We start from the raw sequence: 20,279 nt of genomic DNA, 5'->3' as shown, positions 1-20,279 counted from the left end.
CTTTACCATCTACAAGATAATTTTGTTTTATTTAACTAAATCTATAATAAATAAATATTTTTTTAACATATAAATTATGTTATAATTAAAATTTCTAATAAATAAATATTTTTTATATATAAATTATATTGAAATTTATTACAAAAACTATTTCGTGATAATAAAATTACTTTTAATTATTGATACTCTTTTAAAAAATATAAAAAATTAAATTCAAAAATAAAAATGAAAATAATAGATTTAATAAGATAAGAGGTCAATAAAAATTTCTAAAAACGCTTTCATTGAAAAATAAATTCTAAAAAAAACACATTCAAAAAGAAATTCTAAAAGAAAAGAGAAATAGGTATTATATATTTAATTTACTATCAAAAAATCTTTTGAAAATTTAAACTCTTGTTATATTAGTCTTTACAGAAGGCTAATGTAATGCTATAATTGTAATATATTAAATTACTGACAAAAAATTTAAAATATTAGTATCATACACTTAAAGAGACATATTTAAAATCAAATGAATTTAGTTTGATTAGTTAAACATATAATGTATATAATTTAAGAGTATTATAAATCTTTTAATAATGTGTTGAATTCTTACCAATAAACAATAAAAAGGATATTTAAAAGCTCAGTCCTCTTTGTGCAATTGTTTCTATAAAAGCACCCACTTCATACGGTTTCTTCCATTCCATTTTCAAGCTAAGCCTTATAAATAATAAGAGCAAAAAAAAAAAACCAAAACAACGAGAGAGAGAACATGGGTTCAAGTTCAGCATCCGAAAGTGTTTGCGTTACAGGAGCCTCTGGTTTCATCGGGTCATGGCTTGTCATGAGACTCATCGAGCGTGGCTACACGGTCCGAGCCACTGTACGCGATCCAGGTTCCCAATATTACATCATTTTTCATTTCATCTCATGCCTAAAATCACTTTTTTAATCTACTACACGTACTAACAAAATATAAATAAATAATAACACTTTTATTTATTACATTATTATTATTATTATTATATGCATGCTTCAGCTAACATGAAGAAGGTGAAGCATTTGGTGGAGCTTCCAGGTGCAAAGACCAAATTGTCTCTGTGGAAGGCTGATCTTGCTCAAGAGGGAAGCTTTGATGAAGCCATTAAAGGCTGCACTGGAGTTTTCCACGTGGCAACCCCCATGGATTTTGACTCCAAGGACCCTGAGGTATGTTGATCATCTTCACACTTATTTTTTTCCTTCCTTGCCACGAACCATCATGTTACATGATCCTTCACCTAAGAAACCTATAGGCTTCTCTAACATGAAGTCAAGAACATAAGCATATATAATGCGCATAATTGATACATTAATTCCTAAAAAAATAAGATAAATTATTTGGTAGACAATTATATATGTTAATTATTAATTTGTTGTTTCCTCATATATGTTTTGGTTTTTGATGAAGTCAGATACTCGATCTGATTAATTATTCTCCAAAATCATAAACTTTTTTGTTTGTTTGACACAATTATATCATTGGGCATATGCAATATGATAAAGAATAATTATACTTCAACATTTTATTAATATTTTTTTTATCTTTCTTTATTTTTTCATCATATGAAATCACGTATCATATTTATATATTTTATAGGTAATAATACATGAATGTCTTATATTTTTTCTTTCTATTACCTATTATACTTTTTTTTTTTTTCATCTATTTTATTTTGATGGACATACGAGTGTACACCAAATAATTTGTTTTTTTTTTTCTCACTAGATGTAAACTAACATTTAGGTGTTGAAATATATTGTTCTTATGATAAAAGGCCAATAACACAATTAAGTTATTAGTATTAGTCAACTAATGATAACCACCATTGCTTAATACCATATTTCATGTGGACGACTTCTTGTTGACGTGTTCGTTTTAGAGATACATGCAAGTTCGTAAACCCAACACTCCAACGATATATAACCCCACCAGCAGCTACTAGCTACCAGTCAAACCTAGTCTTTATATATTTACTTTTTTTTCTTCTTGAATATTTTTTGGGGGCTATTTCGTCAAATTACTGAAATTGTGGCATGATCGTGATGACAACTTGTACGGTTGCATTTTTGTACAGCATATAAAATTCTCCAAGGGAATGCAAATAATTAATAAGTTGTGATGAAATTCTTGAAAAGTTCAACGTTAACGTATTCTAATATGGTTATTAGAAATTAAATTTGTTTGGAAATGCAGAATGAAGTGATAAAGCCTACAATAAACGGATTGCTAGACATCATGAAAGCATGCGTGAAGGCCAAAACTGTCCGAAGGCTTGTATTCACTTCCTCAGCGGGAACTGTGGATGTTACGGAACACCCAAACCCTGTCATCGATGAGAACTGTTGGAGCGATGTTGACTTCTGCACAAGGGTCAAAATGACTGGTTGGGTTAGTTTTTTTTTCTTCTTCTTTCTATTATTAAAAAATGGATGAAATATGTGTTTGTTCATCAATGCACATAGACTAAATCCTATGGATATGGACCAGATTGATTGATTTGAAATTACCATGGCTGAAATCAAGTTTAACCGAAAATACATAATCAAAAATTTTTTACCCAAAAAAAAAGAATTGTGTCATATATCCTTGTAGTTTTTCTTTATTCAAAAAATGATTTCTGGACAATATATTTGCATTTCACACCTAGCAAGATAAAAAAAAAATTTAGTAGTGATTATTAAAAAACATACAAAATGATAAGGGATATAATGTGATAGAAAAAAATAAAAAACAAAACTAAGTATTAATGAAGTGTTTGTAATTTAATGCTATCCAAATATTATTATTTTTCTTCGTTAACACACGGCCAGCACTTGACAAAAACCCTTTTTTTAAGATAGACAAGGCCTAACATAAATGAGTTGGGGTTTATGACATTGTGTACTATAGAAAGAATAGAGTGATTATGAGTTTGTTTCCTCCAAGAGAAAAAGGAAAAACAGAGGAGAATAAATAATATTCTCACATTAATTAATAGTGGATGAATATGATTCTATATAATGTTTCCATTTTTTGCAGATGTATTTTGTTTCAAAGACCCTGGCGGAGCAAGAAGCGTGGAAATATGCCAAAGAGCACAACATAGACTTTATATCAGTCATTCCACCCCTTGTCGTTGGCCCCTTTCTTATGCCAACAATGCCACCTAGCCTAATCACTGCTCTTTCACTAATCACAGGTGCCCTTTATACGTGGATTTTGTTGTCATTTTAATAAACCTTAACATAGTGAAGTCTAATTTATTGTGTATAGTTTATTCTATTATTCATCTTTCAACGAATTAATGATACTTAATGCTGCTACATATGCAATTATTTTAAGATTTAGATAGATGACAGTTGTTGTCAATTTTTTTTCTGTCCACACAAACAAATGAATACATAATGCTTATGAGTCAGGAGTTTAAGTGGGTTGATTAAATGCGTGAAATCCTAATAATACTTATCAAGTTAATATCATTATTCTTGAAACAACTCATTCAAGATATTTAATGTTGGAATGGTACTTAATTTTAATTGGCAGGAAATGAGTCCCATTACCATATCATAAAGCAGGGCCAGTTCGTACACTTAGATGACCTTTGTCTTGGCCATATATTCGTGTTCGAGAATCCAAAAGCCGAAGGGAGGTACATATGCTGTTCACACGAGGCAACCATTCATGACATTGCAAAACTGCTTAACCAAAAATACCCTGAGTATAATGTCCTTACTAAGTAAGACTCGTTTCGTTAATTGCATGTACATAGAGTATTACAGTAATAATAATACATTAATATGTATGAATAATACACAAATTGTATGTATTTTGATGTTTAGGTTCAAGAATATTCCAGATGAATTGGACATTATTAAATTTTCTTCGAAGAAGATCACAGACTTGGGCTTCAAATTTAAGTACAGCTTAGAGGATATGTTTACTGGAGCCGTTGAAACCTGCAGAGAAAAAGGGCTTCTTCCTAAACCTGAAGAAACTACAGTTAATAATGAGCTTCTTCCTAAACCTGCAGAAACTACAGTTAATGACACTATGCAGAAATAAATATGCTTTCATATCAGGGATAAGTATGTATGTTGAAGATCTCATCTATCAAGTGATGATTATTTCTTTTTTGTGTTGTTTTTCTTTAGGGATCATGTGTGATGAATTTCTAGCTGTAATAAAGTATTGTTTTTTTTATTTAACTATTATAGTCAAAGAAAATATAACAATCATTTAATTTCAATCCATTATATGAGATAAGTTATTAACTTTTACAATGATTATTTAAAAGTAATATTAATAGTTATTTATGACTAAATGAACGTGCAAAATTAGTTTATATGAAAAAATTAAGTATTATTTTTTTATTTAACTATTATACTTATTGCTTTGTTAAAATTGTTAATCTAATAAGTTTTGAATACTTGTTATCATATAATATATATTATGATAAACAGTAAAATTATAAAATTTTAATTTAATAAATTACATGTATAGGTATTATACACATGTGGTTATAGTATTATCTTTAGATTGTCAATAGAAAAATCTTAAGAATGGACATTGAATTTGATGAATACTTAAATAAATTAATGACTAATTAATTAAGAAATATCACATCAACTCTCGGTAATTAATGAGTTTGAACTCTATTGTAAAATTAAAATATTAGATAAAGCAATTGATTAAACTAACTTATAAGCTATTCAAAATAAAATATAATTGGAATGTCTTATCCAACAACTCATAATATATTGGTTTAGTTACAAATTTTACCACTAAATTTTTATTATTTTGATAATTTTATCATTCAATTTGTACTTTCACGGATTTTATCACTTAACTTTCATAATTTTTTAGATTTTACCACTCAAGTTCTTTTCACAAAATTTATCATCTAAATTTCAACATTTAACAAATTTTACCATCTAAATTTTTTAAATTCTATGTATTTTACCATCATTTTGGCAATAAAATGAAATAAAAGTCGTTTTTTAGATTTTTATACATCGATTATAATTATAATTGATATAGAAAAGTGACCTTCTATATCTTTTGTGATTATAATCGATGTAAAAAAAAATTACATCAATTATAATTACTATCGATGTCAAAAATCAAAATTATTCATCTTTAATAAATAGTTTTTGAAACTACCTAATTTGGTATATAGTTTTACAAAACCATTTAGTTTGGTAAAAAAATTTGTAAAAATAGTAAAATTTGCAAAAATTTAACGATTAAATCTAATATATTTTTAAAACATTGATTAATTTTTTTTTTTTTGCTTAATTAAACTTTTTGCCCCCTTCCCCAAAAGTTTCACAATCTCATAAATTTTGCCCCTCAATTTTTTTCTTCTTGAATATCTAAGAGAGGGTACCTGCCTTTAAATGCAGCTACTTTGCATGGGAAATCAACCAAGTGGAATGCCTATGAAGCCATAGATAATTAAATGCTCATCAGCCACAAAAAAGGCTAATTCCGGACAGTAGGGGATTGTGTTTGATCGTGGGGGTTCTGTTATTGGGGTGGTTATTTTGTGTAATCCTTTAGAGCTGGTATCTTGGGGTATGCTTCTTTCTCATGTATACTCTAAGCTACCAGTTTCCCTTTGATCTAAGGATCTCTATTATTCTTTTGTAATCCTTTTCATTTCTTGTGCTTATCAATATATTTATTTGACCGACCAAAAATAAATAAATTAATATTGCAAATTGTCTTCTCATAGCCACAATTAAAGGAAAAACTTCACAGAATTGTTTTAGTTATGGCGATTTAAAGGAAAACTTACCGCAAAATGTCTTAATTGTAGCATACAATAACTATTAGTTATTAAAAAAGAAAAAAAAGAGTCAGGTTTGCCGCAAAACTAGACCACCAATCTTTAGGACAATGCTCTCTATTCTCCCATTTCACTCTTTACACCCCATTTTTATGGATTCTTCTAACATTATTGAGTGTATCCCTATAATTTTATAATTTTATACTTATGCGGAAATTTTCCTTCTATGTTCATTTTTAATGCATTCTGAAATTTGATTTCACATTATTTTTCTACTTTTGTTTCATTATTGTTCAGAGTGGGTTAGCATTTTTGCATCTTCAGCAAGTTCTTTCTACTAAAGGTATGAATTCTTATAATATATTATTGTTTTACAGTTCTATATATTTTTTTAAAATATGCTTGCAATTACACGAGACCTACATTAACCATTATTTTTCACGTATTCTAACAGACACACACAGTGAACAACTTTACTTTATATAATATATTGATTGATAGATATAAATATACAGATAAATGCAAATATTATTCATATAACATAATATATTTTATGGAATATAATATATATATATATATATATATATATATATATATATATATATATATATATATATATATATATAAAATAAATAGACACTAGACAGATATAGTAGATAGATAGACAGATACGAAGAGTAAAAAGGAGGTGTAAACAGAATCTCCCTAATCTTAATGAACAGATGGGCCGGTCCAAATTGTGGGAGCCCATTGGGTTAGTGGACTAAACAATCAAACAATACTTACTTGTCCAACAACACTGAAGGCATGGGGCGAGAGAGAGAGAGAGAGTTCTTGAGGAAGAAGAAAAGGAGGCTAAATAAAGAGAGTGAAGAAGAAGAGAGGGTTTGGGTTTTGGTGTTTGTTGTTGAATCGTGAAAATGTTCAGAAACCAGTACGACACGGACGTGACCACATGGAGCCCTGCGGGGAGGCTGTTCCAGGTGGAGTACGCTATGGAGGCGGTGAAGCAGGGCTCGGCGGCGATAGGGCTCCGATCGAAGACCCACGTGGTCCTCGCATGCGTCAACAAGGCCAACTCCGAACTCTCCTCGCACCAGAAGAAGATCTTCAAGGTCGACAATCACATCGGCGTCGCCATCGCTGGCCTCACCGCCGATGGCCGCGTCCTCTCCCGCTACATGAGATCCGAATGCATCAACTATAATTACACCTACGAGTCGCCGCTCCCCGTCGGCAGACTAGTCGTTCAGCTCGCCGATAAGGCTCAGGTCACCGCCCTTCCTAGTCTACTCTATTTGCTTATGCCTAGGGTTTTGTAAAAAAAAAACAAAAATTCCGCGACCGTGATTGGGCCGCAACGTCAATGTTTTTTAAGTGTTCGTGACCGCAATTGGAACCGCATTGGCTGCATTTGTTCGCGATTACGCGACGAAACTGCAACGCCGCAACGGCCGATATTTAAAACCTTGATAGTAATATTAATAATTAGTATCTCGCTGCATTTTTAATTGTTAGAATCGAAACGACGGCTCGTCTAGGGCTGCACTTTTTATTAATTTCGATTTTAGGTTATGTGAACGAACTTGTTTGGTCTGTTTGTTTGTTCAAATTGGGAATGAATGGTGACAATGTGAGTTTAATTTTCTTTGCTGCTCCACGAATTTCAAATCAAAATTGGTGGAGACCGATGCTGATTTGAGTTAGTTGTGATATTTTTTTTTTTTAATGTAAGGTTTTGAAAGATTTCCGCCACGATAATGTCAAGGTTTTTTGGGGTGTTTGAGTGCAATTGTGTTTGACTGTATTTGTCTGTAAAATTCTGTGATATCAAGGAACTCGACGGAACCACAATTGCAATTTAAAATCATGGTTGTGGTAGGGTTTCATTACTATTGGGAATGATTTCGGACAAATGCAGTTGATGTGGCTAGTATTGCGGTTGGGAAGACTTCAAAATCCTTGATGAAGGCTACAATCGTGGTTGTGGACTAATTTTGAAAACCTTTTGGCGTGCTACCGGTCTGTTTTGGTTCTTTGTGCAGGCATTGTAACTGAGTTGTTAAATACAGAATGAATGTTTGAGTATGTGTTTTCTTTCTCTAATGTGTGCTGAACTTTTACTCCTTGCATCTGCAGAATTATATGGCAAAAAAGGACAGAAAGAAAGAATTATCTGCAACTATTATTAGAACTTATATCTCATTCTCATCTGTATTTGTGATGCAATTTTGGGTTGCAGGTTTGCACACAGCGGTCTTGGAAACGTCCTTATGGGGTTGGACTCCTGGTAGCTGGATTAGATGAATCAGGAGCTCACCTCTATTACAACTGTCCCAGTGGAAACTATTTTGAATATCAGGCTTTTGCTATTGGGTCTCGCTCTCAAGCTGCTAAGACATATTTGGAACGCAGGTTTGAGAATTTCGTGGGTTCTTCGAGAGAAGATCTGATCAAAGATGCACTTATTGCAACTAGGGAGTCCTTGCAAGGTGAAAAACTCAGGAGTTCTGTGTGCACAATTGCTGTGGTTGGAGTTGGTGAGCCTTTCCACATTTTGGATCCAGAAACTGTTCAACAGTTGATTGATACTTTTGAGATTGTGAGGGAGGAAGAAGCCGCTCCAGCCGAAGAAGAAGCTCAGCCAGCAGCCGAACAGGATGCTCCCACAGATCAGGGTGCTGCTGCTGCTGATCAAGGTGCTGCTGCTGCTGTAGACCAAGGTGGTTCTCCTATGGACATCTAATAATTTAAAATTAAGTACTAGAGGTGTTGAATACCGATATTTAAAGATGAGTAGGTTTCATGTGTCATGGGACAAGATATCTCTTCAATGGATTTTCTTTCCTTAAATCTGTTTGTTTCTGCAATTCATCCATGCCTGATCATTGTAAACGATTTTATAGCTGCTTGATGAACTTGAATTCGTGATTTACAATATTTAATTGAAATTCAGGCTGAAAAAAATGTTGGACACTCTTTAGAGACTAATGGTTATACACTCATAGTGGAAAATAGTTTTATAGTGTATCCAATCATAACCTAATGAATTCAACAAGTATAAGACATTTTTTTGATTTTTATAATAATTATTTTTAAAATCATGAAAGTGATGATTTGTAATTGGATAATAGTATAAAATAATGCATGATCATTAAATTTAAAAAGTTTATTATTTTCAAAGTAAAAAGATTATACAATGACAATTTTACATTGTGACATAATTAGAAATTATGTATGGTAAGATTGTTGATTTTTAAAATAATTATATTAAAAGTTATATTTATTTTAAATTATGATTGAATTATAAGGCTAACACGTAGATTATATTTTTATGTGCAACACTATTTCTTAAATTATGAAAAATGATTTATTTTTTAAAAGTATAATAGGGAGAGGTTCAAGGGAGGATTAACACGTGAGGTGGGTTTTCATAGAAGCCCTTGAAGGTTCCCATAGGGAAGGGAACGAGAAAGAGAACAAAGTAAGATACCGTCAATTTATCTTTTTATAAATTGTGTTAAGAGGATAAGCTTGAAACGTTGCATGACCGTAGTATGAACTATATTTTTTTTTTTGACAGAGTATGAACTAATATTTTAGTATCAAATAAATTGAAGCTATTCTGTTGATCGAAGCTCATCAATCAATTCCCTTGTTCCTTTGGGATATGTTTGGATCTGTAGTTTTGAAGGAACAAAGAGAAGAAGAAAGAAGAGAAGGTCAATTTGATAGTTTAAAAATAAAATATAAAATGATAAATAATCATAAAATTCTCTTAATTTTTTTTTAAAAAAATTGCTTTACTCTTCTTATCCTTTAGCATTAGAATTTAGAAAAAAGAAAATAAAACAAGTAAACACTAAAAGTAACATGTATGGGTTTCGGACCCAATACCCCATGGTTAAATAGAAAACGACACCATTAAACCAAGTTGATTATTCAATAAAATAGTAGCCAATATAAAATATATACGTAATCTGAATATAAAATTTATTATAATTTATTACATATTGGATCATGTGAGTCAACTATTAACTCATTAGATTGACTCATGTCAAGGACTCGATACTCTAACTAAGTCTATGACCAATCCAAATATGATAACTATGTTTGCAAGTGATGAATTTATGCTTGTGAACTAGGATAGAAGGTCAACCTTGGAAATGTTATAGTGATCCATCAAACATTTTATTGTTATTAAAAGAGTTCCCCTTCGATCTTTGCATCGGGATTCCTAATGCTCTATTTGATGCAATCTTCTTCCTCACTTCTTCTTCAAGCTCTGGTCCACATGCCAATGCAATCTCACTAGCGATTATTTCTCTCTTGGTCTCTTCTTTCTCCAACTCTCGTTGGAATGCTTCCTCTGTATTGATTGGCGCCGTCAATGGAAGAACTCTGGACGTCAAAACATTGTTTGACAAACTTTTTTTGTTGAAATTGTTTTATTGAAATAATAATAAGTATGTATTGGTAAAACATTAAATATAATGTTTTCAATGAAAAAAATTAACTTTGTTCTTTAGCTATTATTTTTAAAGATATTAATAAACAAAATCATCAATAAAGTTTAAAAGTTTATATAAAGTGAAGAAAAAAGTAAAATTAAAAAGTTAGAATTTATTAATCCTTAGATTGAATTAAAGTAATTTTAAATTTAATTGACTTTTGGATATAACTTCAATTTTTTACTCTACACATTTAGTTTAAATGATTTAAATTTAAAAAAATCTCTTTAAATGGTTTTTTTTACTCTACACGTTAACTTTAATTTTTTTTACATTTTTTCTTATTAAATATAAAATGAGAAAGCTAGGTTACTTTTTTTTTTTCTGTTTTAATGGTTATCCATTTAATTTTTTCTTTTCTAGTTGTGTGCAAATGTTCACTTCCCTTATTTTCCATTCACTAGTTTCAAATGTCTATTTTAAGAATTGTTAATATGTATAAAAAAACAATTGTAGATTAAATAAGTTAAGAAATATTGCATTATATTGCAGTAAAAAAATATTACATTATATTTGCAATATTACACATTTGCAATATTACATAATACATTAAGAATATTTTTATTAGTTATATAATATTTTAAATATGACAACAATGAAGTCACATGTATTTTGTATTCTCGCTGTTCCAAATTAATTGTCGTCCATGGTTATTATTTTACATATAGTAAGAAAAATGAATAAATAGATAAAAGAGAATAATAATTTTACAAAATTAATCTTACATCATCATTAATTCATTTCAAGATCTTTTACTTTTTTTCATGGTTCTAGATATGTAGTTTATCATTAATATTTAAGGGATATAAGTAAAAAAATTAATTAATATTTCATTGAAATGCTAAAATTGAATCAATTCTTTTTCTTACACGATAATTATAATTATAATGGGATGGATGAAGTAAAAATTTGAATATAAATGTTTTAAGATTTTTTAATGATTTAAATTTATTAGTGTTAAATAATTTAATGTTGAATATAAAACACACCAATTAATGCAATAACAAATACTTTTCAATGAATCATTATTAATAAATTATATGTCACTTGGGACAATTTTTTTTAAAGAATTAGTAATAAAATATTTTAATTTAAAGACATAGATAAATTATTTTTTTAACATTTTCAATTTAATTAATTACTTTATAATCTTTCAAATTATTAGAAAAATCTTTATTATATCTAATTAATTAGAGGTATTTTGTTTCTAATTAACTAAATTTGTTTAATGCATAATATTGAATACAAATCTTGACAAATGTATAACATCAGAAAAAAAATCTTGACTTTTAAATGTGTGCATTAGTTTAATGCTTCTTTTTTTTTCATATCAATAAATATCATTATTAATTAATATATTTGATAATTTTTAAAAAATATTTACTGAAATGATAATAAGGACGTATTGGCAAAATATTAAATATAATGTTTTTAATAAAAAAATATTTTTACTATTATTTTTAAAGATATTATTAAATAAATTATTAATAAAATTTAAGTATTCATATAAAGTGAATAGATAAGTAAAAAAAAAAAGACTTTATATTTCATTAGATTGAATAAAAGTAATTTTAAACATAACTTGATTAAATTAACTTTGGATATATCTCTAATTTTATTTTTATCAAAAAACAATCTTTAATTTTTCACTTTATACATTTTTTCCTTTAAGTAAGTTAAATTTGAAATCAAATTTATCATTTTAAAAAAATCTTAACAATCTATTTTACTATAATATGGAAGTTGTGTGATGTGTGGGCCATACAATCATTTTGATAATATTATTTATTTTATTTTTGTTTTCCAATTAAATATAATAGTGAAAATATTATTTATTTTACTTTTTCTTTTCCCTTTCTTCAATGATTAGAAGTGAAATGTGTCATTTGAATAGGTTAAGGACACTTACAGTAGTAAGTTATATTTGTTCAGTGAATATCAATAGTTGCATTCACAAAAAAACAAATCAATAGTTGCATTCTGGTTATATTTTTGTATTTTTTTTTGTCCATTCATGCTACCGGCTTTTAAGTGAATATATTTCTAGCTTTATTGTTGTATCTTTGTAAATAACTTTCATTTGTCTATAATATTGTTTTGCAGTTTGACCGTAGTGATGAATTATTCGTAAGGCTAAAAAATCTCAAACTCCAAGTTCAAGGCACACCCATGTTGCTCCAGCTCCAAGGTTTCAAAATCTTGGGTCATCATGTTCTGTCTTAGGACAACAATAAAAGCTAGGAGGGCATTTGATAAGAGGAGGGTCAATTTCTCCACCATTTCAGGAGCTACTCCCCAACCTTGTCATATATATTACAAAACAATCAGACATGATAATAGAGCATGGTGATTACACTTAGTGGTTAGGACAATGACAACTAATGTTTGAATTGGCAGTGAACAACTCAAAACTCGTTTTGCCCTTAACATGAAAAATATAAATCGATTTTGACAAAGGTGAAGTCAAACTAAACATACTTGACGTCGAGATAAACCTCCCATGTGGTCCTAGAATTACCTATGCCTTTAAATTCATAATTTTGTCAAAGTTTCTTCTGACAAGATGACATTGGCATTTGATTGTTTTCTTGCAAGAACATTTCCTCCAACCACCGGAAATATCAACAGATCAATTATTTATCTAAAGAAATACTAAAACAAACACGCCATAGTTTTTATAATAAATTTTATAATAAACTCAAAGACATAAGTATGATATTACCTAATGACAATCCTTCTTGCATCAAGCTCAAATATATTCAAGGCTAGGTATACTTGCGTTTCTTTCATGGAATTTGTTAAGGCTTGTCATTCATTAATCAAACCAGTTCACAATTGGAACAATAACAGCCATTTAATGGCAAGAGATGAAATGAAAAGGAAGAAATAAAAGGCCCATTGAAGCAACAACTTTCTTTCTTTCTTTCATTGAGACTATTCATTAGTTATTTGGATTGTATCAGGTGTGGGAAGATCCTTTATTTGCATTTGTTTGTACATCCAGTGGCGATTCTCCAGCGTGACTTGGCCGCCAAGAGAGCGAACAACAGACCCACCACTGCATGCTCCCACTTTGCAGCACTCTTCAAGAGACAGACCTTTGATCACTCCATACAAAAATCCACTTGCAAAAAGATCCCCTGCCCCTGTTGCATCAATTGCCTTGGCTTCGCCTATGGCCGGGACCCGTGCAATCTGATACATTTAAAGCAAGCACAGTTCATAGTAATGACTGAAGTTAGAGTCTCTTTGGATACAAGGCTAAAAGTCCTTTTGGGAGCTTTTCTACTCGTAAAAAAACTTTATATTTCCAATACAGAAGTTCTCAAAAACACTTTTACCTTGTATCCAAACAGGCCCTTAATCATTCCATGCTCCAGCACTTATCATAGAACACTATTCACTTGCTTTTTTTCAAAGAGGGTACAACGTTATTCACATGCTTGCTTGCTAAGTTTTATGAATGTAAAACTAAATTACATTTGGATCACAATCATCACATCAACAGATAATTAATGTCAAACAATTTTCTGCACTATATTTGTTCCATGGTTATATACTATTGTTACTAAAGCAGATTTTGAGCTTATCATACCAACAGGAAAGTTTTACTAGTCTAATATTTAATCTCCTCATATTGGATAGAAAAAACATCATAACAAGTTCCTACTGGGTAAATTACACCTATTGTTTGATCTAGTTAATTATGGTTTCTATCTGGAATATTAACAAAAAAGGGTTCAGAATTTTAAATGGTAAAACTTGGCTAGTGGACACATGAGACTGACTGAACTAACAAGATATAAAAAAAAATGGAAATTGGGGGTGAAATATAATTCTCCCAGATAATTTACACACCTCGTTTCCATGTTTAGCAATGCATCCATTAGGACCCAGGGTTACTACGGCCCATTGGCAGTATTTGGCAAGAAATTCTACAGCAGTTGCTGGATCAGCATTTTGTTCTCCCCTGTGTTCATAGTAAAGTGACATCATGTATAAAAAAAATCAACAGATTTACTTATTAAGTGAAACTAAGACAATGAGTAACTTAAAAATGCATATCTTAGAACAAAGCAGGGTTAAGTAAAAAATAGAGTTACCTTAGAAGCTCTGTTGCCTCATCCTCATTGGCAAAGCAAAGGTCTATATTCCCAGACTCCAGTAGCTTCAGAAGTGGTTGTTTAAAATTCCTAACCATCTTGCCAAAATAAAGAGACCATATCAGACTAGTACATAATTTACATAACTGATGTGTAGAAAACGAAAAATTTCCATTTTTGCATCTATATTGGTACTTGGTACACAATAACTTGCCATGCCAGCACAAACACAAAATATGATATCATAGTTCGTAACAGAGGCGAGTTGATTCAGATCATAGTTCTTAAGGGTGAATGTGGAGTTGTGTAGAATACCTCAAAGCTGGCCAAGTCTAAGGAAACAAGAAGACCTTCCTGTTTTGCTAAAAGAATGGCTGCTTGAATAACTTCCAAATTAAGTATTGCATATCTTAACACCAACCACTGAAATGTTAACATATCCTTAACTACGTTAGCATGCTGGTAGAGTACCAAATACAAGGGAAATTCACCCTTGTCCTATGAATTATGATCCGTTTTGGTGGAATATACATGAACAATTAATTCAGTCCTAGAAACTAATGATATAATCCTTTCATGACAGAAACAATTAAATGAACATTACATGAACAAATGAAACATACAGGAGTAACAGTAAAAAAAAAAGACACTAAAATAACCTTGGAGCCCTTAAAATCCTCTTTGGCCAATTCCTCTGCCTGCAAAAAACAGAGTAATTGTCAAACTTAACAATATTTAACTGTGCCTATTTATGTTCCACCCCAAATAACACGCATATATTTGAGACACTACAGAGGCATGTACCTGAACTTTCACAGCATTTGAGAGACAGGGCCGCATGGTACGGTTTCCCAAGTCATCAACCAAACAAACACACTGTGACAAACAGTCAAGTTGTTACATTTCAACTTTTGCACAAAACATTTATTAATGAAATAAAACTTGGGACAAAACTTAAATACCTTCCTTATAACTACTTTTAGTACTAATCAGTAATCACCAATTAGAACTTGAAATTTCATTTCTCTAATTCACGTAACAAAACAACAACAACAACGCCCGATCTCACTAGGTGGAATCGGCTATAATTCACGTAACAAAGATTTACATTAAACATAAACAAATGGCCGAGATAAAACTCCAATTTTGATTAGAAAAAAACTTGGGAACACCAAAAACTCTTAAGACAATGCGTCTAAATTTTATCCTAATCTTTGTGACATGGGGCAAACCTGTGCTGTGTGTCCTTTCTTCTTCCTGAGTCTAGAGAGGTCAACTCCATTGGAGCTCATGTTATGGTCAAACAACTTCCCTTGCTCATCATCCCCACACGCCCCAATAATTCCACTAGAAATCCCAAACCCATTACTTAGACCTCGAATCGTGTTAGCAACACTGCCTCCAGCCAAGGTCTTAATGTGAGAAGAAGGATAATCATCATCATCATTGTCATGGCATGAGACAATATGAATTTTCACCTCCCTTAGTATATGTTCAAGCTCTCCAAGCTCAACCTACCACCATGAAACGTATTTTACTTACCCAATTAATTAAATTCAAACATGTCATGTCATGTCATAATATTGTTTCCTTATACTAAATAATTTTTTCTTCTAAAGCATGTGTATTATTCATTGAACACAATATTATTCAAGCCGGATACGATAATTGTAAACAGCAAAATTCTTCCTCCAAATATTTAATATAATACACTCAAAACTCAAATTCGAAATTTCTAATTAAACTGTGGTTATACTAAAAAATTGAACGTGACAGCGATGCTTAGAAAAATAAATGTATCAATAGCAAAAAAATGAAAATTAAAAAGACAAGAAAGATTATAAGAAGTAAGAACCCACCTAGTTATAATAAAAAATAAAAACAATGGAGAGTAGAAATATAGTAAAAAGGAAGAAAAGTAGTGATAGGGGGAGAGTACAGGTATGGAGCCACCATGTTCACCGGGAATTTGATCGAGCAAGGACCAATCCACACGTGCCACGTGGTCAACAAGTGCTGAAGGTTGGAGCCCAAGAACGAAGGGAGCTTGTGTTTGTGCAAGTGCAACCTCGTTCTTGGACAAAGGTTCTGCTCCCATTTTTCTGCTTCTCACTCTTTTCTTCTCTAATAATGTGTGTGTTGATGCTATTGATATGTGAATGTGATTTTATGATTGATTCTTTCTCAGCCTTTCTGGATTCTTATAGTATATATCAATTATAAGCAATGTTACAGTAACCGCACCATGGCGCCGCAGCATCACCCCGGATATTGCGGTGTTCACCTTTGTTGCTTTGTTTTTCGACTGTTTGATTTAATCCTTCTACTTTATTATGCTGCAAAGGTATTTATTAGTGAGAAAAAATATAAATATTATAAGATTTATAACGTGATAAAAAGAAAAAAAATAAAAAATGAAAGATATTAATAAAATATTTAAAATAAATGAATGTTTGTGTATGATTGTTCTTCTACTTTCTACGTATCCATGTGGATTTAATTTTGATCTTCCGCGTGTGTCTCACACTCTCACCATGATTTTTGCCTTGTCATTTCCACTGTATTATTTTGGCTACCTAAGGTATTAAATACATGTTTGTTTTTTTATATAATTAAAATAATGTTTTCATCAATTAATTTCACGTTTAGTTCATGTGTTGAAGATATTATAAATGATCAATATGTTTTCTTTCATGGGAAAAAGTTATTATTTAATGAATTTCTAATTGAAAGAGTGGAATGAAGACCCAATGGAAAAAGGAAAGAAACTATTCATAATCTTGATCGAGGGAGAAAAAGGTGAGAGTTTCACTTTTTAAGTTGAGTAAAAGCACATATTATGCTATTATTACTTTTTATCTTATTTAAGTCTGTTGATTGAATAAAAGTATATGAATTATTATAAATCTTTTTATATTTATTTTTTATTTTTACAGATAAAAAATAGTGTATTAGTTTCCATTATTATTAAATTATAATTGACATGCATGTATGTTAAATTTGTTTATGCTTAATTATGAATTTTTATTTTTGATTGATTAATAGTATAAATTTGTTTACATTGATGTGCATAGAAATTAAACCTTTTCAAATTATGAGTAGATTTCATATTAATTTCAAGTGCTAAAGATATAACTAATTATTTGTGTGTTTATTCAAGGAAAAAAGATTGAGAAAATAGTTTATGCCCTTAATTTATAAATGTTTTTACACTATGATCCATTTACAATCTAATCATAATTTATTATTAGTGGATCATGTATAGAAACGTTAAAAAGTCTTAATTAATGAGTTTAATTCTCATCAATTACAACTTTTACACTATCAACTAATTAAGGTATGACTTTAAAAGGTCGAATTTTTTTTCTAAAATGATATAAAAATATTTACACTAATTAGGATATGTTTGAATTTTTTGTGTGAGAGTCTAAAAGTATGTATAAGAAAATGAGTTTGTAATTATGTTTGATTACTCTTCAAATGCATGTTGAGACTAAAACTTTATCTAAAAATTCAGTTTGAAAATTTAAATTTGATTCAAACTTAATTTTGTAAGCACTAATCCAAACATATATTTAATGGGTTGACGAGCTATCTTAACCTAATATGCTGAGTTGAGTTGGGACTTTCAACCCAACATATAAATTAGGGTTGGTTGGATTAGTCCATTTTTTTAACAGAAGGATTAGTCCATGTTACATCCCTGATATAAATAAATAGTGCAATGCCCTCCTAAAGCCATTATCAGTCCTGCGCACAATGCAGAAGAGGCAACAGTGATATCATTGTCATTATTGAGGTTAGATATGGGCGGTTCAAGAACCTTTCTGTTGTAGTTTTGTTTGTGTCAGTAGCTGAAATCGAGGACCAATATACTTTGTGGCTTTGTTTGTGGAACCCTTTTAGATTCCCATCAGCTTCCATCATCTGGTGGCCTCAAAAACAATAATTTATACACATGTCCTTACTCTACGACGAATATCAATGGTGTCCTATTACAATTATGAACATGTGTTTTACAAAGGAGCATATTGTTTATTATTGGATATTTGTGAAATTTAGTTTATTATTAAAAATTTAATCATTAAGCTTCAGCAGTTTCTGAAAAGTGGTCCATAGCTGCTTACGTTTCCTTGGCGTTTGACTAGGAATTTGGCACATGGGGTCTGATATGATTAATCAGATAGAGAACAAATGAGCATTGGACTAAAGTCTAAAGACCGGCGAAGAAACGTTATCCCTATGCTTAAAGAGATAATATAGATTCAATTATTTAGTGCCTTTTATACTTTAAGCATTAACAAATGTTACTACTTGGTTAGCTTTAATTAGTGATACCCTTTTGGCCTTTTGCTTGGTCAGCATTTTGTCTTGACAATCACGTTTCCTTTGGCGGTAAATGAATGTGTGAAGCGTGAATTCAATTGTGATCTTCTTGGAGATGGCAACAGTGATGGCTAATAATTCAATTGTGATCTTCTTGGAGATGGCAACAGTGATGGCTAATCGCATTAATATGTTCCAATTCCATGCACTACTAATGGCATCGTTTAGAAGATCGAATCTCTGGCTCGATGGATGGTTTGGTTGGTTGGTCACCATTCACTTTTCTCTTTGCTGCACTTGTTTGGTTGGTACCATCTTAGGATAGACATGCATAGTTTTCTTTTGGTAAAGAAGACATGCAGAGTTTTATTTTTTTTCGATACTAACACATGCAGAGTTTTAGTTGTTCGATCTGTTAAATCGTAATAATAATTTGTACTTTCGTGAAGAGTTAGGCTTGGAAAAATCTAGCAAAATGTCTATATAGTGAAGCCATAGCAATGTAACGCGAAAAAAAAAGAAAACCAATATTTATTAAAATGAAGTAAATAATCACAAATATCAACTCTTTAAAGAGGTGTATAATATTATGAATCTCACATTAGATAAAACAGGAATTTATTGTGAAACTTGATTTATAAAGTTCTTTCCCTTAAACAAATCTTTTTTAGTCGAACTTTTCTTTAATTTTAGAGTTATTATAAGATTAAATTAGTTCTCTAATAGTTTAATTTATTTTTAGATTCAATTTGATTCTTTAATTATTTTTTTAGTTTAATTTAATTTTTTAATTTTTAAAAATAATTTAATTTGATCTTATCATCAAAATTAAGTTAATAGTGTTAAAAGGATCTCATATTATAATAATAAATTTGTCACCAAGTGATTTTAAACTTTCACAAAATACATATTTTTTAATTTAATTTAGATGAAATGATCAAATTAAATCAATTTTAAAAATCAGATGATTAAATTAAATTAAAAAAATAGAGGATGAAATCAATCCTAAATAATAAATTAGTGAAAAAAATTAATCTAACCTTAACATAATTAGTAAAAGAATTTCATATTTTAAATATTAAATTAATTAATTGGATTCCCTACATTCATAACATTGAGCCCACATGTTATAAGGAACATTTTCATTCATTTACTTATGCAAGTGACAATTAAGTTGTTCAACTAATTAGATTTAAGAAAATATTATACCCCAACTAACAGTTACTATAATTTTCGATGGTGATAAGGCTTCAACTTAAAAAGTGATATTCGATATGCGGTGGTGAGTTTTATTTTTGTATCAATCAACTATAGGAGGCGTGCAGGATATTATTCGCTTTAGACTAGCCCCATGACCATGAGTCGATAAGGCTTAAATTAATATGTTTGAATTGTATCAAATCATTGTGTCTCGAATGATTAAAATAAGATTCGTGCCACATCTATTAAATATAATTTTTGGATTCTTCTACAATACGAGAGAGAGAGAGAATAGGGAAGAAAAAAAAACAGAAATAGAAATGTTGCTGCATTACGCTCTGACC

The 20,279-nt window shown here is 30.2% G+C and overlaps 3 protein-coding genes across 5 annotated transcripts; 2 read left to right on the top strand and 1 right to left on the bottom strand.

Moving 5' to 3' along the window:
• The first annotated feature begins 677 nt into the window (after window positions 1–677).
• Window positions 678–5,589, top strand: DFR2 (dihydroflavonol-4-reductase). 3 transcript variants are annotated; one of them, XM_041010934.1, is made up of 7 exons: window positions 687–881; window positions 1,025–1,194; window positions 2,222–2,416; window positions 3,047–3,206; window positions 3,551–3,743; window positions 3,847–4,092; window positions 5,410–5,589. In XM_041010934.1, exons 1-6 carry the CDS (start codon window positions 758–760, stop codon window positions 4,067–4,069), a joined length of 1,065 nt encoding a protein of 354 aa, XP_040866868.1. In that variant the 5' UTR covers window positions 687–757; the 3' UTR covers window positions 4,070–4,092; window positions 5,410–5,589. The 3 variants fall into 3 exon arrangements, with proteins under 3 accessions (NP_001341095.1, XP_006601319.1, XP_040866868.1); NM_001354166.1 differs by lacking the exon at window positions 5,410–5,589 and having other exon boundaries at window positions 678–881; window positions 3,847–4,257; XM_006601256.4 differs by lacking the exon at window positions 5,410–5,589 and having other exon boundaries at window positions 686–881; window positions 1,064–1,194; window positions 3,847–4,212.
• Window positions 5,590–6,586: 997 nt separating this feature from the next.
• On the top strand, window positions 6,587–8,648 carry LOC100797380 (proteasome subunit alpha type-1-A). Its single transcript, XM_003550342.5, has 2 exons — window positions 6,587–7,066; window positions 8,038–8,648. The coding sequence occupies exons 1-2, from the start codon at window positions 6,716–6,718 to the stop codon at window positions 8,539–8,541; spliced, it is 855 nt and encodes a 284-aa protein (XP_003550390.1). The 5' UTR covers window positions 6,587–6,715; the 3' UTR covers window positions 8,542–8,648.
• Window positions 8,649–13,090: 4,442 nt separating this feature from the next.
• Window positions 13,091–16,961, bottom strand: LOC100795959 (uncharacterized sugar kinase slr0537). Its single transcript, XM_003550339.5, has 8 exons — window positions 16,349–16,961; window positions 15,642–15,923; window positions 15,214–15,285; window positions 15,069–15,107; window positions 14,725–14,832; window positions 14,410–14,507; window positions 14,165–14,276; window positions 13,091–13,501 (listed from the first exon to the last, which is right to left on the bottom strand). Exons 1-8 carry the CDS (start codon window positions 16,505–16,507, stop codon window positions 13,241–13,243), a joined length of 1,131 nt encoding a protein of 376 aa, XP_003550387.1. The 5' UTR covers window positions 16,508–16,961; the 3' UTR covers window positions 13,091–13,240.
• Between the last annotated feature and the right edge of the window lie 3,318 nt (window positions 16,962–20,279).

Source organism: Glycine max, chromosome 17 (genome assembly GCF_000004515.6).
Source record: "Glycine max cultivar Williams 82 chromosome 17, Glycine_max_v4.0, whole genome shotgun sequence".
In the NCBI taxonomy this organism is placed as follows: domain Eukaryota; kingdom Viridiplantae; phylum Streptophyta; class Magnoliopsida; order Fabales; family Fabaceae; genus Glycine; species Glycine max.
The sequence above is the reverse complement of the archived record's forward strand: the minus strand, read 5'-3'. Positions and strand labels throughout refer to the sequence as shown.